The 24,883-nt window shown below is 40.1% G+C and overlaps 1 protein-coding gene across 1 annotated transcript; it reads left to right on the forward strand.

The window, feature by feature from the left end:
• Window positions 1-106: 106 nt before the first annotated feature.
• TRMT1L (tRNA methyltransferase 1 like) lies at window positions 107-24,637 on the forward strand. Its single transcript, XM_061634043.1, has 16 exons — window positions 107-391; window positions 3,542-3,697; window positions 5,381-5,491; window positions 6,733-6,849; window positions 7,176-7,240; window positions 9,295-9,424; window positions 11,595-11,718; window positions 12,324-12,403; window positions 12,804-13,053; window positions 14,286-14,498; window positions 16,734-16,924; window positions 17,670-17,748; window positions 21,944-22,110; window positions 23,463-23,522; window positions 23,834-23,957; window positions 24,041-24,637. The coding sequence occupies exons 1-16, from the start codon at window positions 295-297 to the stop codon at window positions 24,264-24,266; spliced, it is 2,190 nt and encodes a 729-aa protein (XP_061490027.1). The 5' UTR covers window positions 107-294; the 3' UTR covers window positions 24,267-24,637.
• The last annotated feature ends 246 nt before the right edge of the window (window positions 24,638-24,883 follow it).

Consider the following 24,883-nt stretch of genomic DNA (forward strand, 5'->3'; position numbering starts at 1 on the left):
CCATAGATTAATAAAAAGTTGGGCGTGACTTTTGCATGTACACTTTTTTTAAAGTCTGACGCTATGAAGGTTTGCCTGTTACCCACAACATCCGGCGCTATATTTTTGCATATTGTCGTGTGGCATCTTGGGTAACGTAGTTCTTAGATGCCTGAGGCGTTTCAGAACGAGTGTGTAGTATGATTACGATAGCCACAAGTCGGATTCAGCTGAGGGAAGGTTCCGTGAAGAAGGGAAGAGTGAGGGAGAGGGGGGAAGGAGTAGTTTCCCTTCATCTTTGCTGTTGTGGGGGAAATGGCGGCCGAGGAAGCGGTGCTGCTGCCGTCGTCGTTCCCCAAAGAGGGGGGACGCACGGAAGACGGAGAGCGTGAGGAGGAATCTGAGGCCCTCAGTAAGAAAGGGGACGGGGTCAGGAACTGTCAGACGTGCGATTTCTTGCTTCTTTTTCCGGGGAGGGGACGTATTGTATTTGTGGTCGGTTCTCCTGCTCCACATTCCGTCTATGTTAGGGAAGCGTTTCCTTGAGGAATCAAAGAGAGCGCGTTCAGACATTACGTACCCAGATCAGTGTTTTCTCTCACGCCTGATAGATGAGGCACGCTTTTTGTATGTGTCCTGAATTAAAACTGAGGCATCTTTCATTCTTTTACACCCCAAGATGATTTACTTTTGGAGTTTATAACAGTAAATGAACGTATCACCAATTTTCATTAGTATTAAAATAATCGCTGTTGTGTTCGTGTGGTTGGGAGGAGGCAAACCCAGAGTAGCGACTGTCCCAGAGACTCCTCTGAGGGGAAGTAATTCTGCTGTGCCTGGGGGCGGATTAGAATTATTGAATGAACCAATCCGACCATTTCTTTGCTTTCATTGGTGGCTGATTGGAAGAGGAGGAAATTCGGACAGTAAATCGTATGTAGATGCAGTAGGAAGCTTCCTCTGTGGTTGAGTGCTTGGTCATCCCAAGAGCCTTTGGTTGATGGTCTTAGTTTCTTCTGCCACACGAAAAGTGCCCAGGTTTACAGAACTGAGGATTACAGGCCTCAGGCAAATACCTAAGTAGTAGGTTCTCAAGGAGAAATGCACCAAAAACATGAAAGAAAAAAAGAGATTAGCCTCAAAGTTGATGCTGAGATGATGAATGAATGAGTATCAATGGGAGTCCAACCTATTCTGATTTTTAAAGTTCCTCTGATGCTAACCATGAAAAAAATGGAAATGGACTGCCTTCAAGTCGATCCCGACTTATGGCAACCCTATGAATAGGGTTTTCATGGTAAGCAGTATTCAGAGGGGCTTTATCATTGCCTCCCTCTGAGGCTGAGAGGCAGTGACTGCCCCAAGGTCACCCAGTGAGCTTCATGGCTGTGTGGGGATTCGAACCCTGGTCTCCCAGGTCGTAGTCCAACACCTTAACCACTACACCACATTGGCTCTTGATGCTAACCATAGTAATGAAAAATACTCTAGAGCTAAAATAATGGAGAAGACTGGCATCCCTATCTTCTCTATAGAAAATACCCCAGAGGTAGATTTTGAGAGTAACCTCTATATCATTGGTTCCTATACTTCTGACAGACCACTTGAAAATTGCTGAGTGCCTTGGCAAACCACTTAATTATTTATTTTTGCCTATTGTAGTAATTGTAATTCCATAAAACTTAAATTGTAATACAATAAAATATAAGAAATAAAGGGAACAATAAACACAATTAAGTATCAATATGAATATTCAATGCAATGGTTGTACTGTCTCCCATTTTCAACCACAAATCCACAGACACACCACAAACCACCTGAATGAAGCTCACAGACCACAGTTTAAGAACACCGTTATACCTTGCCTCCTATGGTGAAAGAAAAGTACTTGGTGCTGCCTTCTCTAAGCGCTTTCTTCCTCCTCATGTAACAATGTAACCCAAGACTCTTTCCCTATAGGCAAAATGGTTGTGGCTTCATATGGCAGTCAGCTGTGAGCGTGTAGTGTGGTGTAGTGGTTAAGGTGTTGGACTACCACCTAGGAGACCAGGGTTCAAATCCCCACACAGCCATGAAGCTCACTGGGTGACCTTGGGCCAGTCACTGCCTCTCAGCCTCAGAGGGAGGCAATGGTAAACCCCCTCTGAATACCGCTTACCATGAAAACTCTATTCACAGGGTGTCCATAAGTCGGGATCGACTTGAAGGCAGTATATTTACATTTTGTGAGCGTTTAAAAAACAAACAAACTGAATGCTTCTGAGCATGTATTTAGTTATTTGCTGCACTCTTCATAGAAGTACATCAAGGCAGCTTACAACATATTGTGTACATTTTATTGTACCTTTGTGACTTCCCTCTTTCTGGGATAACAGGTGTTGAAGGAGCCTAAGGATAAAGTCATCTGAACATTTACAGAGTAGTTTTCTTCACAAAAAGAACTAGCTTTTAGAAAATGGGCATAAGGATACCGTGCATTTAAATGTATGCAGGGTGCACTGCCAGCCTCCCCCCCCCCCAAGTGGACAGCAAGCAGCTTTTCAGATAAATCAGGTTAAGGACAGAATTCCTTTGAGACTATGCAGAGTCTGTCCTCTGGAGGATAATATTTTCTTTTTAAATGTGCGCTATAGAAAGTAATAATAAAAACAAAAAGACCATAAATTAAAAATACATCTTTTTTTTTTGCATACCTTTCTCCTGGCAACTTGCCAGGAAGATAACCAAAACCAAAATTCTGGTAGGGTATACCTGACAAAGGAATTTCTGCCAAAGGGTGCCAACTGTTATTTGACCCCTCAATATTGCACATTATTGGACAAGGTGCATCATGTAAGGAGGCAGCGAAAGAGCTTTCACAAAATAATTGCTGTTCATTGGAATAGGGAATAAACCAAACACCAAATGCTGAACTTCCCAAATAATGTTTCACAGGTGAGTACTGTGAGAAGCAACTATGCTTCTGCCTGTTGGTCTGTATTCCATACAGAAATTGCATATGTACAAAATACCACCATTCTGTGTTACCCTTTTGTGGTTAATAATGGGTCTATCTAGAATCACAGTCTTCTAGATCAGAGAACATTTCTATAACCATTCATGTAGTAGAGCAAGCAGAGTGCTTACAAAAGACCAGGTACAGATGTCACGTTACAGATCTCTAACCATGCTAAAAAGAGCAAGGGCAAGCAATGGAATAATGCATTCCCTCCCCAATATCTGTCCCCTCTTGCATGCAAATTTCCCTTCTCCTCCTCCTAGCTATTGTTACGAATCACATCTATGCTGATCTTAACAATGTGGTTAAAGCCGATCGGATTCCATCTTAACTAGGGTTTGCAAACTAGTTTCAAATCCTAGTTATGATGGTAACTAGAACCCTGGTTAAGGGTAACTATGCTAATCGTTGCTAATATAAAGGTAAATAAAGGAAATGGTAATAAGGGAAATGGTACTTTTTAAAAAAAAATTGCATTGTATATAGCTATAATAATGCATTTGAAACTGCTACTAATGCAGCTAATTAAAATGCATTATAAACACAGTTTTCATCTTTCTCTAGATGGCATGGATATCTCCAGAAAAATGGAAGGTCCAAAGCCAGATGTTGCAATTAGTAGAGAAGAAGTAAAAGGCAAAAAGGAAGAAATAGATCCAGAGTCTGTACAAGAGACTAACAGCAGTAACCTACTGGATGCATCATCTGACTCTCCAAGAGGTTTGCTAACATAAAACTGAGATCTTTGTAGTATGTTTACATGCTCAGAATATCAGCTAGCAACTCCATCCTTCCAAGCTTTCCTCAGATATAAATGAATCAAAACAATTACTGTTTTTCTTCTTAGATTCTTTGGATACATCCTCCAGGTGGGAATATTGAGAGATGTTATACTTCAAAAGTGCCACTTTCTCTTCTGTCAATTCTTATACGGCTCTTCCAAGACTTATAGCCAAAACACCAAAAAAGAAGTTCAGTTATCACTTAAAAATAATGTAGTCCCACTCCCCAAACACAGTGGGATTTACTTCAAGTAAACATGCATAGGATTGTACAGTAAACTAATGTGTTCAACACCAAATATTCCAAATTCTGAAAGAAAGGGCATCACTAGTTCAGTGCCAAAAGACGTTTAATCATTTGTTTCTGGCATTTGTAAAATGTTCTTTCTATTAGAAATACTCAAAAAGTTGCACAAAATATGCAATATAAACAGCATGCAAATTAGTACTGAATCATGCAGATCTATGCTATTTTGTGAACATTTTGAAAACAGTCTTTTAAAAAAAATATTTCATTGGTAAGAAGATTAAAAAAGTGAAAATTAACAGTGAAGGAATTTTGTAGGAATAGCCATGGCACTGACATTCTTTTTTGTTTTGTACAGAAGCAAAAAAAAGTTTGCACAGAGAACTTTCTGTAGTCAGAATAAACCAAAGCACATGTGCTGTTGACCTTATTTTGTATAAATGTTCTCAATTAGTGTTGTTAAGGAAGTGAAGAATGGGCGTAGGGATATGGGGCAGATAAGTTCCACACAGTAATATAGTTCCATGAAGGAATGGTTAAGTAACAACTTGACTGTAAATTTCTGTCTTCCTATAACTGTAATTTGTCCATGGCGGTGGGTGGGCAAGGCAAGGCATGGCAGGCGAGTGAGTGAGTGAGTGAGTGAGCAAGGCATGGGGGGGGGAAGCAAGTGAGAAAGGGGGTGAGTGAGCAGGCGTGTGGGGGCTGTGAGGCAGACAAGTGAGGCTGGCAGCCCAGCAAGTGAATGTTGTGGTAGCAATGCTGCAGGGCCGTGGCAGATGCAGTGGCTACTGGGGAGGCCCAGGCGAGCCACAGCGGAACAGTCAGGTTAGGCTCGGGCCGCTGTTCCTGTGCATGGGGGATAAGGCTATCAGTGGCTACTAGCCATGATGGCTATGCTGTGCCTCCCTTGTCGGAGGCAGTACGTGTCTGAATACCAGTTGCTAGAAACCGCAGGAGGGGAGAATACTGTTTGCACTCAGATCCTGGTTGTAGGCTTCCCAAGAGCAATTGGTTGACTACTGTGAGAAAAGGATGCTGGAATAGGTGAGCCATTGGCTTTATTCAGCAGGCTTCTCTTATGTTGGCTGCTCTTCTTCTGCTTCCTTCCTCCTCGTGCAAGGTCTAAAGAAGGGAAGGCTTGGAGACCTGTGAGGGCAAGGAGAGGAGGCGGCTTGGCAACCTGTAGAGGGGTTGGAGGAAGGAGGCTTGGCCCATATCTATGGGAAGGGGGAGTTTGTCAAGTGGGGTGGGAGTAGGTAGGGTTGGCTTTCCTAGGATTAGGTGGTGGGATGGGTAAGCGAAGCGAGCAGGGGCAGCAACTCCTAGTATAACAAAAATATTTACTGAAATATAAATGTATTTTTTTTGTAGACAAGCATATTTCAATTCAAAGGACACTTGCTGATTTAGAAAAATTGGCAGGCCTGAAGGAAAGTTGCCTAATCTCAACTATTTCCCAGAATGCAGACCATCATGTGGCAGGTATTTAAAGTAGCTTCAGAGCTGGGTATTGTACGCCTGAAAGATAATGCTTCTGGTATTAGACTCTAGAAAGCGTACTTGACCTGGCAATTATAGCAAAGAAACTGGTTAGGGAAACTTCTAGTTGAACTTAATCTGGCAGCCCAATAAGGAGCCATGCATTGTAGTGGATTGTGAGTTTTAATTAGTGATATATATGGCATATTGTTCAAAGATTTTATGAAAGAGCAAGATACCTGAATATAATTCCATGCACAGTACTTTGCATGGAGGGGGTTACACCTGCAGCTCTGTCCTTGCTGTCCAGGGCTGATGCCAGAGTGCGGCCAGGTTGGGCCCTGGCCAAGGGCCCCTGCAGCCCAGAGGGGCCCCCAAAGGGCCCCTCCTTAGGGTGGGAATGTAGTGCTCCCGTTCTGCGATCTGCAGCAGCTCCCGACCCTGCTGTAGATCGAGGAGAGGGAGATCACAGGCACCCCTTCCATACAGACAGTGCGGGTTTCAATAAGCCCCCACACACGCCTCACCTACCGCTTCCATCGCTGTAAATGTCAGTGCACATGCCTACCATCAATCAAGATGGTGGTGGGGGCTTCCCTAAGGGGCTGATGTTCCTATTGTCATCTTGGTTGATGGTAGGCATGCACATGTAGCGCACATGGCATTCACAACAATAGGAGACGCAGGTGGGATCTGCAGGTGGGTGCCCCGGGCCTGGGGCAAGCTAGTGCCCAAGGGCCCAGCCATGCCTGGCAACAGCCTTATTTCTATCGGTCCCTAGCCAAGAGATACACTCAAGCTAGCTTCACAGAGGAAGGTAACTGCCAGAGGCACCCAAAAGCATAAGGAGGAGGAATAGTAGAGTAGTGGTTGGGGATCCTAGTTATTTCTGTAGTCATCTTTAAATTTAGCAAAGTTTATCATAATTAAACTTGTGAAGGAGGTAAGGTTTGTTAAGAGTTCTGCTTTGGTTCAGCAGTTCAGATACCGCAAGGTTGTCAGATTGTCTGCCCCAAAGCAGAACTTACAAGATCAAACCAAAGGTATCCCAAACATATTTCAGCTCTTTTATAGTCTAAATTGATTGCAAGGGTGCTGAGCTGTGTTGCAGAGTGACTTCTTTTGTTCCAAGCAATTATTTAGCAGCATCTTTGAAAGCCGATAACATTTCCTATCATGATTTCAAAGCAAGGAGTGGATTATTGCATCTCTTTTTATTTTTATTTTCATCTAATTTGAATCAGCACCTGGCAAGAAGTCTTGTCTGTTGTGCCCTGAAGAGAAGTTCAAAGCTTGTTATGGTCACAAGCTCCATCGCCACCTACAGAATCTCCACTGGAAAGTGTCTGTTGAATTTGAAGGTAAAGCTGGCTGAAATGCTATTGTTGATGCCAACACAACTCACTGTCTTAGTGGCAGCTTTTCATTTTTTGTTTAGGCCTTGCCCAGTGCTTCAAGTTCCAATACAAAGTGCACAGGCACAGGACACCGCATTATAAATTACGTCATAGTAAGGTTTAAGCTTAACAAATGAAACTGGTTCATGTTGCTAAAAAATACGTGGTTATAGAAGCAGTGGGTAGTTTAAAATGAAGGTGCATGTACCAGCAGAACTTACTGTCTTTGCCTTATTTGTTCTGTGTATATAGCCAATTGTGAGATGACCAATCTCCTCTCTGCATTCCAGGCTACAGAATGTGCATCTGTCACTTACCTTGTCGCCCTGTGAAACCAAATGTTGCTGGAGACCAGGTAATAGATAGCTATTTTTTTTCAAAAGCAGAAAAAGTTATGAATTGTTCACTTTTTGTCTTCTGTGTGATACAATTTTCTCTTTTTTGATGTTTAAACTTGAACTCAATAGTTAACCAAGGGTTATAAGCTCTCATTTCAGACCCTTCTGGTCCATCTTCTCTTCCATTCTTACCTCTGAAATTGAGGAATATGGGGCAAGGGAGAGAATGCACTGAATATGCACAACCTTAAATATAATATTTATAATTTTGCTGTGTTTCTTTTGGTCCAGCAGCATGCTCAGTTATTATTTGACATTTTGTAAGAACAAGCTTAAATTTAAATGTTACATAAAGGCTGCCTTCAAGTATCAGAACTTCAGTTTAGCGAATTGTGAATGAGTCTAGCCCTCTCCCAGGCTCACATGTGCCTGTTTCCCTCTCTGCCTACCTTGTACCAGGAGGAAGAGTTTTGAAGTTCCACTTTTTGTTAACTGCAGTTTCTTGTGTCATCCTGAACAAGAAACTGTGTTTAATATTAATTATGGTTAGTTTCAAACAAGCCAACTTCAAACAATGGTTTCTGAAGCTGGCTTGTTTAACTATAGTTAATGTTAATCAAAGTTCTGTGCCCAGATAACATGGGAAGGTGTAGTTAGCCAGAAGTGGAAACCTCTGAATTCCTACTGGAAATGCCAGAGGAGCAGAGGGGACGATATGAACCCAGGAGGATACCAGATATGTCTTGCTAGACAATATTTTAGTATGACGTCCAAACACAGCCATTGATGTAATTAATCTACAAAATGTAGAATAAATGTAAATGTCTTGTGTACAGTGCAGATTAGCCTGCCTCTGTAGATTATACTCCAGTCCTGACTGACAAGGTCAACTTTTGGTATTGTATAGGAAATTAAATCAAAAGTAAGTTTACCGCAGGCTGTGAAAAAACTCATAACATGCTAAAAAGAAAAGTTTGGAATGAATTTACTTTTACCTTGTAGAGTTGTTATAGTTTGGCGAGGATGATTGGGAGTCAACGAACAGAGCCAATTCTGCTTCATGTCATTCTAATTGTGTCCAAATCATTGGTGCCAAAAAGATGAACTGAAACCCTGCTACTGGGTCACAGAATGTTATCGGTAAACCACCAGACAGACAACACAAGGTCTAATAACACTTCAGTTTTGGAATTGAAGTTGGAACTGATATATGACTCCTGAGGGAAGGCACTTAATTGTTAATTTTTGTTTTTATTTATTCTATCAATATGGCTCTTTAGAACTCTAAAGAACAGTTTACAAGCGATTACAAATCAACATCTAAAGCAATAGTAAACTATATCATATTCCAGTTTAAAATCAAAGCCATCCATAGCCTCTTCCACCCTCCCCACAGTCAAAGCATGCTGAAATTTAAAAGGTTTTCACCATCTTCTTGATGATAGTTTGATAATGAGGGCACCACCACTGAAATCACCTTGGCCCTCATCCCTGCCAACCTACTTTATGAAAAAGGGGTCTCTCAACAATGCATCATTTGATTATCTCCATGCACAGAGAGGTTTATACAGAAGTGCTCTTTAATGTATTTTCGTCCCAGGTTATTTATGGCTATAAATATTATAATCAGCACATTTAATTGCGTATAGAAACAAACAAAACCAGTGCAGTTCTTTCAGTACAGTTGTGATGTATTTGCACAAGCTTGCACTCACCAGAATGTGGGAGGTGGCATTTCGAACTGCCCTGTCCCGCCCACCTCTCAAAAGCAGCCCCACACAGTTGTAATAGTCTACATTTAGCAAAAGCTAATTGGTAAGTCATCGTACCAAAATGTGTAGGGCATCAATAAGATTATTGTTTAAACATAAACGCTGATAAAATGATCAAAAGACAGTTTAACTCTTATTAAGCTTTGTTACTCTAGCATTAAAATTCAGTGTTCTTGGTGGTATCAACTATGATTTGTTTATTAGGGGTTTTTGTCATAAGTATGATAAGATGTGGTATAATGTTAATGTTGAAATGCTTTTCTGTTAAACGTTACATCTGCATGCATTGTGCATTGAAGATATCCATAAAGATGGGAGCCCATTATCACTGCATTATCTGTTCAGCAACCATTACTCGAAGGACTGATATGATAGGGCATATTAAACGTCATGTGAACAAAGGAGAAACTGAATCAAGGTTTACACCAGGTAAGTATTTAAACATCTCTGTTGTTTCTCCATGAAGATCTTGTATTTTGATCATTAGATATTATAGATGGGACATGTGATGAAATTAGAATAGTTGATAATGTATTTGTGCGAATTTGTATTCCTGTCTACCCTACAAGCTACTTAAAGCTACTCTAAAGGACTTAAACCTACAAGGTTTGTGTCTCATACCATTTTAGAGGATTTCCCCCCGATCTTTCCTGATGAACTCATTTGTCTAAACTAGCCTTACCCAACTAGTGTGCCTCCAGATGTTGTTGGACCACAACTCCCATCAGCCTCAGCCGGCATTGCCAATGGTCAGGAAAGATGGGAATTGTGGTCCAACAACATCTGGAGGCACACTGGTTGGGAAAGGCTGCTCTAAACTGTCATGAATTTTTGACAATGGCACATGCTTAAGTGTGCTAATAGCAGAATTTGTTTTAACATGTAGAGCAGAGCAAAAAACCTCTATATGTAAACAAGAATATGTATATTTAGATTTAGTAACCATGGTGAAAACAAATATCATACCAAGATAATATTTTCTAGCCAATTTCCTATCTGCAGATAAAGTTTATGTCCCTAGGTCATGGATGGGGAATTTATTTTGGCCTGGCAAGCTAGATTCTTATCTGATCCTACCCCGCTGGCCAACTTTGACAGGTGGGCAGGACAACCCATTTGTCAGTCATCTGATGTCAGCTGGCTATTGGGCTTTTGGGAAGTGCTATAGAAAGTACTTGAAGCCCTGTGTTCGGTGTGTCCTAAGTGCTGAGCATAAGGCTAGCAAAGCTGCTTTCTACAAGGATCAGCTGTGCAATTACGTTTCCCATGAGGAACTTGGTCCCACAGTCGATCCAGCAGGCTTGAACTCATTGCCCATCAGCTGATGTACTGTGACTTCAGCTCTGCTTTCTGCAGGGACTGGCTGCATGATTGAGTTTCCCACAGGAAACTCAGTTGCACAGCTAATCTAGCCATATCTCTACCTGCCCTATACCTGACATCGCATATGTTGTCAGATGTGAGGCAGGTGGCCATGGTTTAGGGGAAATTGTTTTGCAGACCAAATTGGGGCCTGTGCCAGGCCAGATTTGGCCAATAGGATGCAGGTCCCCCACCCCCGCCCTAAGTAGTCATCCTAGATCTTTTTCTTGCAGGAGGCAAACTGATATTCAGGATCCAAAATAGGTTTGATAATCTCAGATAAGTGATTGTATTCAGACAATCATATCCCTGTTTAATAAGCCAAGATAAGCCAAGTATGTTTTTTACTTTTGTGCAGTCCCTTCATGTGAGCTAGCAAACAAACCAGGAAATCTTCAATTCACTATTTGCTATTTTGTTCAAACTGGGAAACTGTGGTAAACAGCTTCAGAACAAGCTAGGATATTAAACAATGGTTTGAAGTTGCTTTAATACGCTGGCTTGTTCTACAGCTGTTAACCATTGTTTCCTGGTTCAAACGAAACAGGAAACTATAGTTAGCTGAAGATTTCCTACTTTGTTTGGCAGCTCACACAAAAGGAGGAGCGTAGAGTTCTGTTCATAAGCAAAAGGCTAATTCATGTCGTAGCTTACTTAAACTAATAGATGTTTGTCCAAATCAGGCCAGTTTCTTGGATGTCTTCAAAAGCTCAGTTGAATCTTTTGCCTTATGATTAGATCTCTTTCTGATGAGTTGCTGAAGGAATGTGATTGAATTCAAGTACAAATTTCAATCCTGTTTAATACAATGTACTGTGACAATTTCTCAGCATAAATTGGATTTTGCAAGTGTTCTGAAAATGCATTCTTACTGCCAAGATGTCTCTTGTTTAATGACCAGCATATTTTATGTTAAAGTACTGTGGATCTAATGATCTTGATAGCTCCTGATTACAGAACATGCTAAGATATATAGGCCCAATGCAGACATTGTCTGAGACTTCATTAACCATGGTTTACGAAGTCAAGAAAAAGCATTGGGGCCAAACAATTGGGTGCAGATTCAAAGCTTAGTTTCTGGCTTGTATTAAGTCAGAATTCCCCATTACATCCAAACTGGAAAACCCTAACAATGTCTGTCAATAAGCTGGGATTTGATCCATGGTTTATGAAGCCTCAAACAACTGTCTAAATTAAGCTTTCTAATGTTCCCTTTCATTCTGGCAACAATTCTTAGCACCTGCTCCCAAATCTACATATGAAGTACTGAAAGAAGCAGATACAGATGTGCAAGTCCTTCCTAATTATTCTACGCCACAGAAAACTGATTCTTATTTTAATCCTAAAATGAAACTTAACAGGTAAGAATTTATGGGATTATTTGGGGAAGAATTTAAAAAATATTTTTATTACCTTATATACTTGCTTACAAAAAGAGGGAGCTCTGGCGCCCCCTGGGGGGGTAGTTCTGGCAACCCCTGTGGGGTTGGTGGAGCTTTGGTGACAGTAGGTGGGGTTGGTGAACAAAGTGAGCTGGGGTGGCAGCCCTAGAATTTTTTCATGTTAACAGAAACCAGTGCTTGGTGGATATTTCTATTGTACAGGTGAGGTAGAAGGATTAGCCAAACCAAGTAAGGTAGCCCATGGTGATGGGATTTGAACCAAGATAAAAAATCTATCATGATTCATTGGGCACAGACTTGTTGGGGAATGTAAAATATTATGTGTTGGGCATTATAATACCAGGAAGTTTAAGTCTATCCAAAATCTCAAGTTTATGCAACTTCCAGACTTACAAAACCAATAAGAATTACCGAATTACCAAAAAACTACCATTTGACGTCATGTACTGTTCTGCAAGTTATTTAATTTGCAGAAACTACCCTTAAACTGGATAGAGCAAGAATAAGTAATATGTGTGGAGTTTACATCTGTTTTCATTAAGATAACTTTTTTCTTCTTTTAGGCAACTTGTAGTCTGTGCTTTAGCTGTCCTTGCTGAAGAAAGGAAACCTTTGGAATGTCTGGATGCATTTGGAGCTACTGGTAGTGTGCTGTTCTGTGCTTTGATTCACTGTGTATTCCTTGTAAAGGGAAATTGTGTACTTAGGCACACTTTCTAGGGAGTAAATCCCATTGAGGTCAGTGAGATTTACATCTAAATAAACATGCTTAGGTTTACACTTTTCTTCTCTTAGCTGCTCTGGCATTCTATGAAGGAGAAGGGGAGGATGTAAATTTAACAAATAACTATATGCCTGGAATAGAATTTGTAAACAATCCTGTTGATTTGATAATCTTAATGAAGGCATTTTTGTGTATATCTTGGAGAAGAAGAATTTAATTCATGTTGTGTGTATTGAGAACACTGTCTTGTTTCTATGTAACAAGATCCACAGGAACGAGTTCTTACCTTATCTAACTGTATATACTTCTTGCCCTCAAGGTATAATGGGTTTACAGTGGGCGAAGCATCTTGGAAATTCTGTGAAGGTCACAATTAATGACTACAATGAAAATTCTGTGACAATGATACAGGAAAATTGTCATTTAAATAAGATGAAAGTGATTATGAACATCAAAGAGGATGAAGACTGTGATGACACAACGGAAGAAGGGGAAGAAAACTTGCCTACAATTGAAGTGACAAAAATGGATGCCAATGTCATCATGCACTTGAGAGCATTTGATTTTATGTAAGTGGTATTTGTCTGTTGGCTCAGCATCCACCCCTGTCCCCGATACTTAGGGTTTGGTAAGTGGAGAATAGTTTAGGTGTGATGCATCTAAATAGCAACACTGTGCAATGTACAAGATTTGTCAATATAAAATCAACCTAAATTGTTGTTTCATGGAATATCCTTTTCACCCTTCAGCGCTGATGAAACTTCATATATAATTATTTATTTTCATACATTTATATTCCACCTTCTTCCATCATGGAACCCATATGTGGTTTCCAGGCAGTCTCCCATCCAGGCACTGACTAGACCTAGACCTGCTTAGCTTCAGCGGTATGGTGGCTTCAGGTGTTTTCAGACTGGTGAACTAATCTCAGCTACGCATGTTGCAACACCTCAACAGAGCATTAAGATGTATTTTAAACACTCTAAACATTAAATGAGCAAAACGTTATAAGCCTTCCTAATATTTAAAAATGAAAACAACTTTGTTACCCAGTTAACACTGGATCTGATCCTTAATGGAATTCCAGTGCAACTAGAGTGTTGCTTCATTACACCATTATTATTATTGTGCACCTATGTTTGTAGTAAAAAGAAGCGGGGGCTCTTAAAAGAGCAAGTGGCTAGCAAAGTATCAGTTCACAGTACTGAGTGGTTGCCATTTCCATATAGGCAAAGGAAAGATTATTTTGTTTAATAGTATTAGCATTTACCTGCAACTTTAAGGCTTACAGAACCATACATGAACTCCTGATTTTTATTAGTGAGTTACTGTAGAGTGATTCTTTTGGCTCAACTCTATGTTTACACACTTATCTCATGATACTCTACCCTTTACCAGTGCTGTCATCATTGCATAACATAAAGTGGTTAGTAAAACCATGCCAATGCCCCAGCAGAGTGTCACCACAGAACGTTGTTGGAGTTTCATCGTTTTGCTGGAGAGCTCTTGTTATGCTGAACATTTAGCAATAACTGCAGTATTATTGTGGCTTCTTCATAAGAACCCTGACTGTCATGTATATCAGGCATGAGCACAGTTACAAAAATCTCAATGCCCAGAAGCCACTGGAACCTTAAAAATTGGACTTGACAAATGTTAAAAATGCAGCAGCTAAGGTTGCAGCCTACTGAACTCAATGAAACCATTTTTTGAGTAAAAAAAATAATGTATCTCTCCCACACACACACCAGTAATTTTAATATGTTTTTTTCTTTGTTCTGTCTCCTATCCCATTCTATAGACATCTGGACCCATTTGGGTCATCGGTGAACTATCTAGATGCAGCTTTCAGAAATGTAAGAAACCTTGGAATTGTGTCGGTGACATCAACAGATACCAGTTCTCTCTATTCAAAAGCTCAGCATGTCGCCCAGCGTCACTATGGCTGCAACATTGTCAGGACAGAGTACTACAAGGAACTGGCTGCTAGGATGGTAGTTGCTGCTGTGGCAAGGTATAACTACAGTTTCTGAATTGTGGTTGTCTCAGATTTAATTATGGGGAGGTTGCCATGTTTTTTCTCCTAGCTGCTAACTGAAACGTGTAGCAGGGGCTGTGGAAAGGTGATCCTCTGCATCTTACTTTCCCTTCCTAGCAGAGAGACCACCACTGCTATCTTATGGATAAAAAGAATTATTCTGCTACCTCTGTATGTGTGTGTTTATTTTTAATGTTGTTTTAGGCGACTTAGGTGTGCAGCAGCCAAGGCCAGCACCCTGTAGGCACTCTAGTTTTTTAAAAAAGTAACTGAAGTGTAATTGCAGTGATTACTTTTGAGTAACGGTAAAGTAATCAATTCCTTTCAGAACAATTGTGATGGTAATTTATTCCTTTTTGGGGCCATGTAACAGTAATTGTAATTTATTCCTTCTTCCAAGCTCTCTGAAGGCAGAGAGCCCAAACAGAGTCAGCGTTTTCAGAAAGATCTTTAAACCGCTTAGTCAAAGAGTTCTTCAAGCAGTGTACAGAATAAAACTGTAGATAACACACAGCTAAAATCCACAAAACTATATATATATATTTAAAAAACCTTAAATACCCCTAAAGCAATTGTATTAAAACACAATCAGAAACTTTTTAAAATGAATATAGAGTCCAAACGGAAGCTTGTCTGTCTTGCCAACAACCCTTTGATTTTGTCAGTATCGTTTTTTCTACCATACTCTGAGCATTCAAAGTGATTTGACAATGTATTATCTCATGCAACAGCCCTGTAAGGCAGGGCCAATATTATCATCTCTATATTGCACATTTAGTCAAAGCAGGCGCCTGGTGTCCTGAGTTTTAGGTTGGTAAGAGGTATGATTATAATGTTTTAATTGTTGTAAACCGCACAGAGAGCTTCGGCTATGGGGCGGTATGCAAATTCAATAAATAGATAAATAAATTATATGTCTAGGTAGGCTTGCCGAGGCATACAGCTTGCTGAAATAAAAAAAGTTCACATAAAAAGTCAAAATCAACCCAGTGTAAAGGCAGATTTAAGTAGTCCAAGGCAGTCCTGCAAAATATGTGACTTGCCCTGCTGAATGCAGACCACCAGCCATGTATTTTGTCCTGCCAGATGTTCTATGATCTCAACATGCAACCAAATGAGGCCCATTTGAACCTCTTGTGAGGGGTAGTTGGGCTCTGGTTGCCTGAGTACAGTTTATTGGCTTGCACATTATGTAGACCTAGGGTACAAGTATGCATAAGCTTGGGCAACATCTCTGCTTTTGACTTAACTTTGTTTAGATGATCTGTGTGAACTTCTTCAAGAAAACAGCTAGCTCCTAAGTGCTAGTAAAGAGATGTTTCAGTTAATAGGGAGCAGATAGAACACAGCATGATCTTTAGAGTATTTACTCCATTGCTAGCCAGGAACTGAAATGGGTTACTGGAATGGCTTCCTATTGGAACTAGATTGTAAATCTATGCTCTTCAGAAGCAGATCATATAAGTGGGCATTGTTTTGATAGATTTTTAGTCATGGGTATAATTCCAAAAAGGTAGTAACATGAATACTTTAGCATTTTGGTTTTATGTTTGGTTTTATGTTTGGTTTTATGTTTATCAATAGCATTGTGATAACAAACGGTATTGGCTTTGAAAGAAGAAATTAAAGTATAGGAGCCATGCCAGGAAATTAGTGGAATCAATGTGCTGGGATCAATTGGCTGTAAGAGGTACTCAGAAGTTAGAGGACTTTCCAGTTCAGTTAAACATATGCATAAAGTAGGAAGAGTTTAGCTGTGTTCAAGCATTTACCTGAACATGTGAGCTGCTGTACTGGGGATGGGAATATGCAAATCCCAATCCCACTTAAGGCCTGAAGAATGTTTTATTTATTTTATTTTATTTTATTTATTTATTCAGCTTATATCCCGCCCGACTAGCAAACAGCTCTCTGGGCAGCAAACATAGCAACATATACTTTTAAGAGTGTTCAAGTGAATACACTTAATCTCTCTGTGCAGTCGGGAACCTTGATACGGCAGAAATCCTCTCATGAGCGGGAACCCTAAGTGTGGCCAATTGAACATGCTTAAAAACCCTTTAAAAAAACTTCAGACCTTCATGTTAATTACACATGGGTAAGAGCAGCCTGCATGCCCAGGGATGCTGGGGGAAAGGATTGCATTTTTGCCCCTGCCTGAACACTGCGCTTTAGTCTTGCATTCTTTTAGTCATGGTGTGTCTTTTGCAGAGCTGCTGCTCGATGCAACAAAGGCATTGAGGTTTTGCTTGCAGTGGCTCTTGAACATTTTGTATTAGTGGAGGTGAGAGTACTGAGGGGGCCGTCTCCTGCAGATGATACTGTCAAGAAAATCCGGTACCTAATCCACTGCCAGTGGTGCGAAGAGAGGATATTCAAGAAAGAGGGCAACATGATAGAAGGTAATTGTATGTTGGAACTTTACGTAATCACTGAGGTTCAATTAATGAAAACAAAACCTCTAAAATCCAATGGTGGTTTAAAAAAGAACCTTTTCTCTGTTTAACCTCTTTGTTATGGCATTTTTTGGCACTGTGATTGGGAAGATAGACTAGTCCAGGATAAACTTTATTTCAAATATTGGTACCCTGCCTCTGCTTGTACAGTCCAAGGCAGCTAACAATGGGAATCATAGAATCAACAAACAACAACAAGCCAGCAAGTAAAAACAAAGAACTAAATGTGGATTCAGAATTGTGGATGATCTTAATGCACCGGAAGGCAAAGAGAGTGATCAAAGTCATCCAGTGAGCTTTTTGGGTATCCAAGTCCAAAACTATCCACCACATAACTCTCCCTCTGTAGCTAAAAATCAACTTCCTGACATCCTTATTAAAGTTCTAGGAAGTACAGTATAAACATAGAAAATAAACCAAACCATTTTTTTCCACAACTTAATCTTGGATCTTAGTGACTGACGTTCCCCCCACCCTCCTCATTCTGAAACTGCAGAGTGTTCTAACTCATTCTGGATCTAATCACAACTAAGATGACGAATTACTTAGAGCACTATGAAAAGCAGATGTCAAGCTTTATTTTTTAATTAACATACCCCATGAAATGTCAAATTTCCACTGTGTTCATTTTTTCAATATAAAAATATCTGAGACGTCTTCAGAAATCAAAAGCCAGTACTGTTTTCTGCAGAGAACCCTTATCGCCAGCTCCTGTGCGACTGCCACAGCCATATGACAGGCAAGACAGCAGTGGAACTTGGTCCTCTGTGGTATGTATTCTTCTTGATCCATCGGTTAGGTGTGGGCATTGCTAAGGACACACTGGCAATTGTGAGCTACTCTCTGGCGTTTTCTGTATGTGTGCCTTAACAGAATGAAGACACTTTCAAAAATCAATAAAATACAGGTGTCTATGAAAGCAGCAATAAGATCACATGATCTCCCCCCCCCCCGATCTGGTGCTAGGAAGAATCATACTGTTCTCTTTTCACTTTTAGGAAGGTTCACTGTGGCAAATATTAAGATGGAGGGGTAAGAAATTAACAAACCATCTAATTTCTATATCCTATTGCATCTAAGCCTGCAGTCCTAGTCCTAGTTTAGATTACTGTAACGCACTGTACATGGGGCTGCCTTTGAAGACTGTTTGGAAACTTAAACTGGTACAAAGAGCTGCAGCCAGAGTGCTAACTGGGGCTGGTAACCCCCTTGTTACGACAGCTCCACTGGCTGCCAGTTTGTTTCCGGTCACAATTCAAAGTGCTGGTTTTGACCTATAAAGCTCTATACGGCCTAGGTCCAGGCTATTTGTCAGACCGTATCTCCCCATATGAGCCTGCCTGGGCGTTGAGATCCTCAGGAGAGGCCCTTCTCTCAGTCCCAACACCTTCGCAAGCGCGATTGGTGGGGATGCAAGATAGGGCCTTCTCGGTGGCTGCCCCCAGGTTCTGGAACTCTCTTCCTAGGGAAGCACGAATGGCCCCTTCCTTGCTATCCTTCCGTTGGCAGGCAAAGACTTTTTTATTCTGACAGGCTTTTGGACTAGAAGATGTTTAAGATAGGGCCTCATAAGGTCTGTTGTATTGTTCTATGGTCCTATTCTTAATGTTTTAAATTGTTTTAGTATCTTAAGTGTATGTTTCATGGTTTTAATGTCACAAATAGTTTAATTCTATTTTAATTGTATATTTTTGTATGGTTTTTTTACCTATGTGTAGTTTTTATTTGTAAGCCGCCCTGAGTTCCAGTTTTGGAAAAAGGGCGGGGTAAAAATAAAGATTCATTCATTCACTTACCTGGGAGTAAGCCCACTGAACTTAGTAGGGCTTACTTCTGAATAGCTAGATATGGGATGGAATCCTGGTATATGTGTGTGGGAGGGGGCCCAGAGTGTGAGTGTGTATTGAGCCCTAAAAATATGCTTGGTCCCAGTCTGGATTTTTTTTATTTAAGTCATTTCTATATCACTTTATATTTTTGGAAAAAATCTCAAAGGGTTTACAACCTAAATTAAAGCATCAAACAAAACATTACAAAATATTAAAACAGATGTAGTTTGCCAAAGCACTTTGGCTTTTAGAAAAGGCTTAGGGGGAATGACAGCACCAAATACAAATGAGGAAAAAAGATGGCAAGAGTCAATTTTTATTATTTTTTATTTAACAAAGTTATATACTGCTTGAACGTAAAGACCTCTAAGCAGTTTACAAAAAACATTAAAATTATCAATAAAACATTTAAAAAAAAGAAATTAAAAACATATTTAAAACAATTAAAATAGCTACTAACTAAAAAGATTAACACAGATCAACAACTAAGTGGAAAGGCTTGCCTAAACAGAAAAGTTATAAGCAGGTGCGAAAAGGAATGCAGCGAAGGCACCTGCCTGATGTCAATATGCAGGGAGTTCCAAAGAGTAGGTGCTGCCATACTAAAAGAATGATTTCTTACAAGTGTGGAACAAGTATTATGTGGCACCTGTAACATTGCCTGTTCCACAAAGTGCTTGAGTGGGCACATATGGGGTAAGGCAGTCTCGCAAGTAAACTGGTCTCAAGCTGTTAAGGACTTTATATACTAGCAGTAACACCTTGATCTTGGCCCAGTAACACATTGGCAACCAGTGCATAGATGCGATATGATGACATGGTCTCTCCCCCCCCCAAAAAAATCAGCAATCTGGCTGCAGCATTCTGCACTAATTGCAGTTTCTGGGTCAAGTGCAAGGGAAGCCCCACATAGACTGCATTGCAGTAATCCAGTCTTGAAGTCACCAGTGCCTGAACTATTGTGGTCAAGCTCTCCTGGTCCAGGAATAGTTATAGTTGTCTCTCCAGGTACAGCTGATAAAAGGCACTTCTAGCCACTGAGACGATCTGAGCCTCCAGTAACAGAGATGGATCCAGAAGCACCACCAGACTGCGTACCTGCTTCTTCAGGGGGAGTGCAACCCCGTCCAGGGCAGGCAATCAATGGTACTGAAAAATTATAGGGAACTTTTTAATCAAATAAATTGCCTAATATATTTCGGCAGAAACCTTTTTCAAGGGCCCTGAAATAAGCCAACTATAATTCAAACTATATAAACATATTCATAACAAATATAGAAAATATACATAGTAATTATAATCAGAAAGAACAAACATTCAATTAGTATTATGAATATTTTTATATTGTTTGGGTTATTGTTCTCTCAGTGCCCCAAAGAAAACCTCCACCAAAATTCACTGGGAAATTTACAGTTTTATTAAAGTTCCCTCAGTTCCATTTTCAGCAGGGATTGCCAGCCTTTTTGGCCTCACCAGCACATTTGCAGACTGTCGGTGTTGCACACACATATTGCAATTTCTTCTATTTGTTACAATAGAATGCTTATTTGAAACCTAATTTCAGCAAGGGGAGGGACCCTGTGGGCACTGCAGAAGACCTCTGCAGGCACATGGTGACCCCTGATTTTGAGACTTGCCTCTGTTTTTGCTCCTTAGAAAAGGCTATACAATCCTATATAAAGGCTATACAATTAAGGAGGGCATTTTGGAAGCTGAAGCCCAATTATTTATTAATGCCTGATGCTTTTTGATAGTGAAATGTGTGTTTTATTTTTTATCTGGGCTGTGATTTTAACTACTGTTGTGAGCCAGTGTAGGATGAAAAGAGAAAAAAGTTCTTAAGTAAACAAACTGTAGCCTTTGCCTGCTAAAGTCTCAGGTGCCAGAATTTTCAGTCGCTATTCGAGAGGAATTCACTGTCTTGCACAGGTCATTAGATGATTAGAAGCAAAATATGCAAATTTGTGCAGACTTGCACAATTGATATAAGTTACAAAATCCAGCTTTCCGCACTTAATTAAACAAAAAACACTGCAGATTATATATGTCCCTGATAACTGCCTTCACCTACTTGATGTCCTCTAAATGTTTTTGTGCTACAACTCCCATCAGCCCCAGCTAGCACAACCATGTTAGTTGGGACTCATGGGAATTGTGGTCCAAAACATCTGAAAGGCACCAAGTTGATGAAGGCTGATACAGGATGCCCATTATGGAATCTTCTGGCATAGGAGATCTCACTCTTCTTGAGATTTAACAAGGAAAGTGTAGGCTAAGGTACTCACAAAGCATTCTGCTTAGCAAGTCATCATGCCTTCTTAAACTAGAGATTGAAACCATTATCCTAGATTGTACATCAGTGCTTATAGTGCAGAACCATGGATAACACTTGGAAAGAAAGGTGAGGGAAGAAATTCAACTTGAAGGTAAAGAAGCACACCTCCTTAAAGCAAATGTCTGGTTTGCAAACCATGGTTTGCAGTGAGCCAGTGTATTCTTTACACCAGCTGTGAGAATTTTATAATGTAGTTTTTACTTGAATCCATTTTTATCACCACAGACAACTTGCCCTTTTGTGTACTTTTAAAAAGTAATTGTTCAGTTACTTCTGACCAGGTTGATACTTTCCTCACAGACATTTTATAATCATACCAAGGCTCTTTAAATTCCCTCAAAACACAGCAATATACACCTGTCAGGTTTTTATTATTTTATTGAAATACATATGTAGATTATTACAATATTTTGTAGGAACTTCTCTCCATGGAATTTGATATTTTTCCACAATGCTATCTTATTTTCTTTTGCATGTAATGCCTAAACCCTTCTGATTTTTGCTATTTATTTTGTAACCTGAGATCTGCCCAAATTCCTTAAGTAAATTTAAGACTGGCTCAAATGCTTTCTCAGGAGCATTTAAGATTAATGACATGGAACCGGAAGTTCCTGCAAGCCCAGCTGATTTTTGGCCTGAGTCTAACTCTCCTGGGGCTTTGGGAAAAGGGAAAAAAACAAAAAGCAACTAACAAACCCATGTGTTGCTCCCACCATGGTCTTGCTCTCCTATTGTTAAAGGAACAGAAGCTCCAGTTTTAAAATTTATCTGAGTAGATTCTGCAATTCTGTTATCTTCCAGGTCAGGACCCCTTTTCAACACTGGATTTCTCAGAAGAATGTTGTTTGAAGCAGTCCAGTATGGTTTAGAAGACATCCAGACACTTCTAAAAACACTAATATGTGAAGCAGAGTGCACAACTCTCAAGCAGTTTTCAATCCATGGGCCTACCAGCCAGAACAAACAAGGTGAGAAGACACGACAGTGAAAAGTTTTACAAAACCTTGCTAGGTAAAAGAGCACTCCGAGAAGCAATAGTGAATTGTAGCGGTGATTTACCTTTTCAGTTTGTATACTTGAAAGGGTTTGACTTGCATGTGGTTATTACAGTACAATCTTCATCTGCAGCACGGTCATGATCTTCACATACTGGAATGCATCTTGCCACCTTTAATATTGTCAACATGGCTTTAACTATTTAGGAATTCTTTAAGTATAGTTTTTCTTCTTGAGACAATATGCTGCAATCACTCTAGCCCCTTATTCCTGCAAATATTTCCTGTTCCGTAACCCTCTATTCTCCCTGATGGCTGACCTTCCCCGAGTAGAAAAAACAAGCTTTCCAAGCTTCTGTGGAAAGGTACCTAAGTAAGGCAAATTTGCAAATTGCTTAATAGACTACTAGAGCAGTGGTAGCCAACATGTTGTTATTGGACTACAACCACCATCATTCCTTGGTGGCTGGGGCTGATGGGAGTTGGAGTCCAACATTTAGAGGACACAATGTTAGCTATCTATGCACTAGATTACTATTAAATATTAATAGCAGCCATGGTCTTGTCATAAGATGACATAACCCTCTTTATACAACCCTCAAACAAAGAGGGTGGATTTATTCTCATTAGCACCTTCATTCTCAGAGAGTTGAATCAGAGTTTGCAGTGACCTTTCCCACAAATGTGGCTTCTCAATGGATTCAAGAATAGCAACAGTGCCCTGACCATAGCAGAAGGAAAACTGTAACAGCAAATCACGTATACTAACTCAGAGTGTCAGAATGCCTGGTGGGTGACAGTGATAGGCAATGCATTAATGGATGGATGGACTGCCTTCAAGTCGATCCCGACTTATGGCGACCCTATGAATAGGGTTTTCATGGTAAGCGGTATTCAAAGGGGGTTTACCATTGCCTTCCTCTGACGCTGAGAGGCAGTGACTGGCCCAAGGTCACCCAGTGAGCTTCATGGCTGTGTGGGGATTCAAACCCTGGTCTCCCAGGTCATAGTCCAGTACCTTAACCACTACACCACACGTGGTATATAACCAGACAACTCAAGTGTCAGAAAAGTGTGTGAAAGCCATAAAAATGGATATATCCCCCAAGGCCCAAGATTTCAGTATGTGCCATACTACTCAAATGAGAGCATCAAAGGCATCGTGACCATGAACACAAGCTAAACTAGATGTGTTAACTGCACTCTTTTGCTACATAGGTGTCATTCCACTTATTCAGCTTTTGCCTTGGATAGCTATTTATTTCAAGGATAAGCTTGCTTTCCTGTAATGACTGAAATGTAATTCTGATTTTCTTGTTTTTTAGAAGAATGTGGTGTGTTTATTAAGACACCAGATACTGCAACTGATTACTACGTTGTACATGGTAGGTTGCTGTCAATCTAGCATAGTACCTAGAACCAAACTGCTTACAAGGAAATGTTACTATAGAAGTTCATGTAACAAACTAAGACTGCAATCCAGTACACATTTATCTGAGAGTAAGTCCCAGTGAACCCAATGGAGCTTACTTGTGAGTAGACATGTATTGGATTGCAGCGTAAGTCTAAAACTTAAATTTATGAAATGTGAAGATTTTCCACCGTAGGATAAAGCTAAGTCACACAGTTCAGGTTATCTGGATCTTATTCTTTGGTGTGACTGGTACAGCGTTCTTAAGCTCCTCTTTTATACCAGGAAAAAGAAAAAATGAAATCGGCCAAAATGGAACAAAGCGCCAGAAGTTAGAGAGTAATGCTGAACATCCTGTCTTTTATTACAATATTCACAGACACAGCATTAAAGGAATGAACATGCCAAAGTAAGTAACATGTTATGTTTTAAACATAACTATGATCAAATGGAGAAAAAGGCATTTATTTTGTGTATTTAATTTCTTCCCAGGTTAAATAAGTTTTTGCATTATCTCTCTCAAGCTGGCTATCGAGTAAGTCGAACTCATTTTGATCCCATGGGTGTTCGCACCAACGCCCCCCTGGTGCAGTTTAAATCTATCCTTGTGAAGTACAGTACTCCTACATATACAGGAGGGCAATCTGAAGGCTCTCTGCAGGCTTCTGAGGATTCTCAGGTAGGAGTTGAAGGCGACTTTGCAGAAGAAAGCATATAAAATAACGCCTCTGGCCAAAATTGTCCTTTTTATTGAAGATTGTGTTGTAACTGAACCAACAGTCTCTCAAGATACAGAATTTTATGTGTGACTGCTCAGGTAACTGTTATCAGGACACTTTCAGAAAACCATTGAAGAACAGTCACCTATGCTCCAAGTAACATCACAGTTCAGCTACAAGCTGTTATTTACATTTTACTGCTTGCTTTAATGGATTTACAACTACCATGAGCTTCCTTACCCTTTTAATTCCTTGTTCAGATGTATGATATTTCCTAAGAGAAGAACATAAGCAAGGAGTTGAGGAGCACCAACTGTGTGTAGGTATGTGCATGTATTACTAGCACCTACTAATAAAGTATTCTATCTTTGTTGAAGTTCAATTTATTAGAATTCAGCTGTGGCTAAGAGCCCCATATATGACACTTCATTTATAAGCGCAAGGCTAAGAAATGAAAGATAATTCAGTAAGCCTGGATTTGGGTGTTTGCTAGAGAGAGATGTTGAAAATTTCACTCGGAGTGATACTACAAACCGACATTACATCTAAACACTTTTCACTACCATACAAACTCATCACAAGATCATTAGGTTGCCAGTCTTTTAATCATTTATAT

The sequence above is a fragment of the Rhineura floridana genome, chromosome 6 (assembly GCF_030035675.1).
Source record: "Rhineura floridana isolate rRhiFlo1 chromosome 6, rRhiFlo1.hap2, whole genome shotgun sequence".
In the NCBI taxonomy this organism is placed as follows: Eukaryota; Metazoa; Chordata; class Lepidosauria; order Squamata; family Rhineuridae; genus Rhineura; species Rhineura floridana.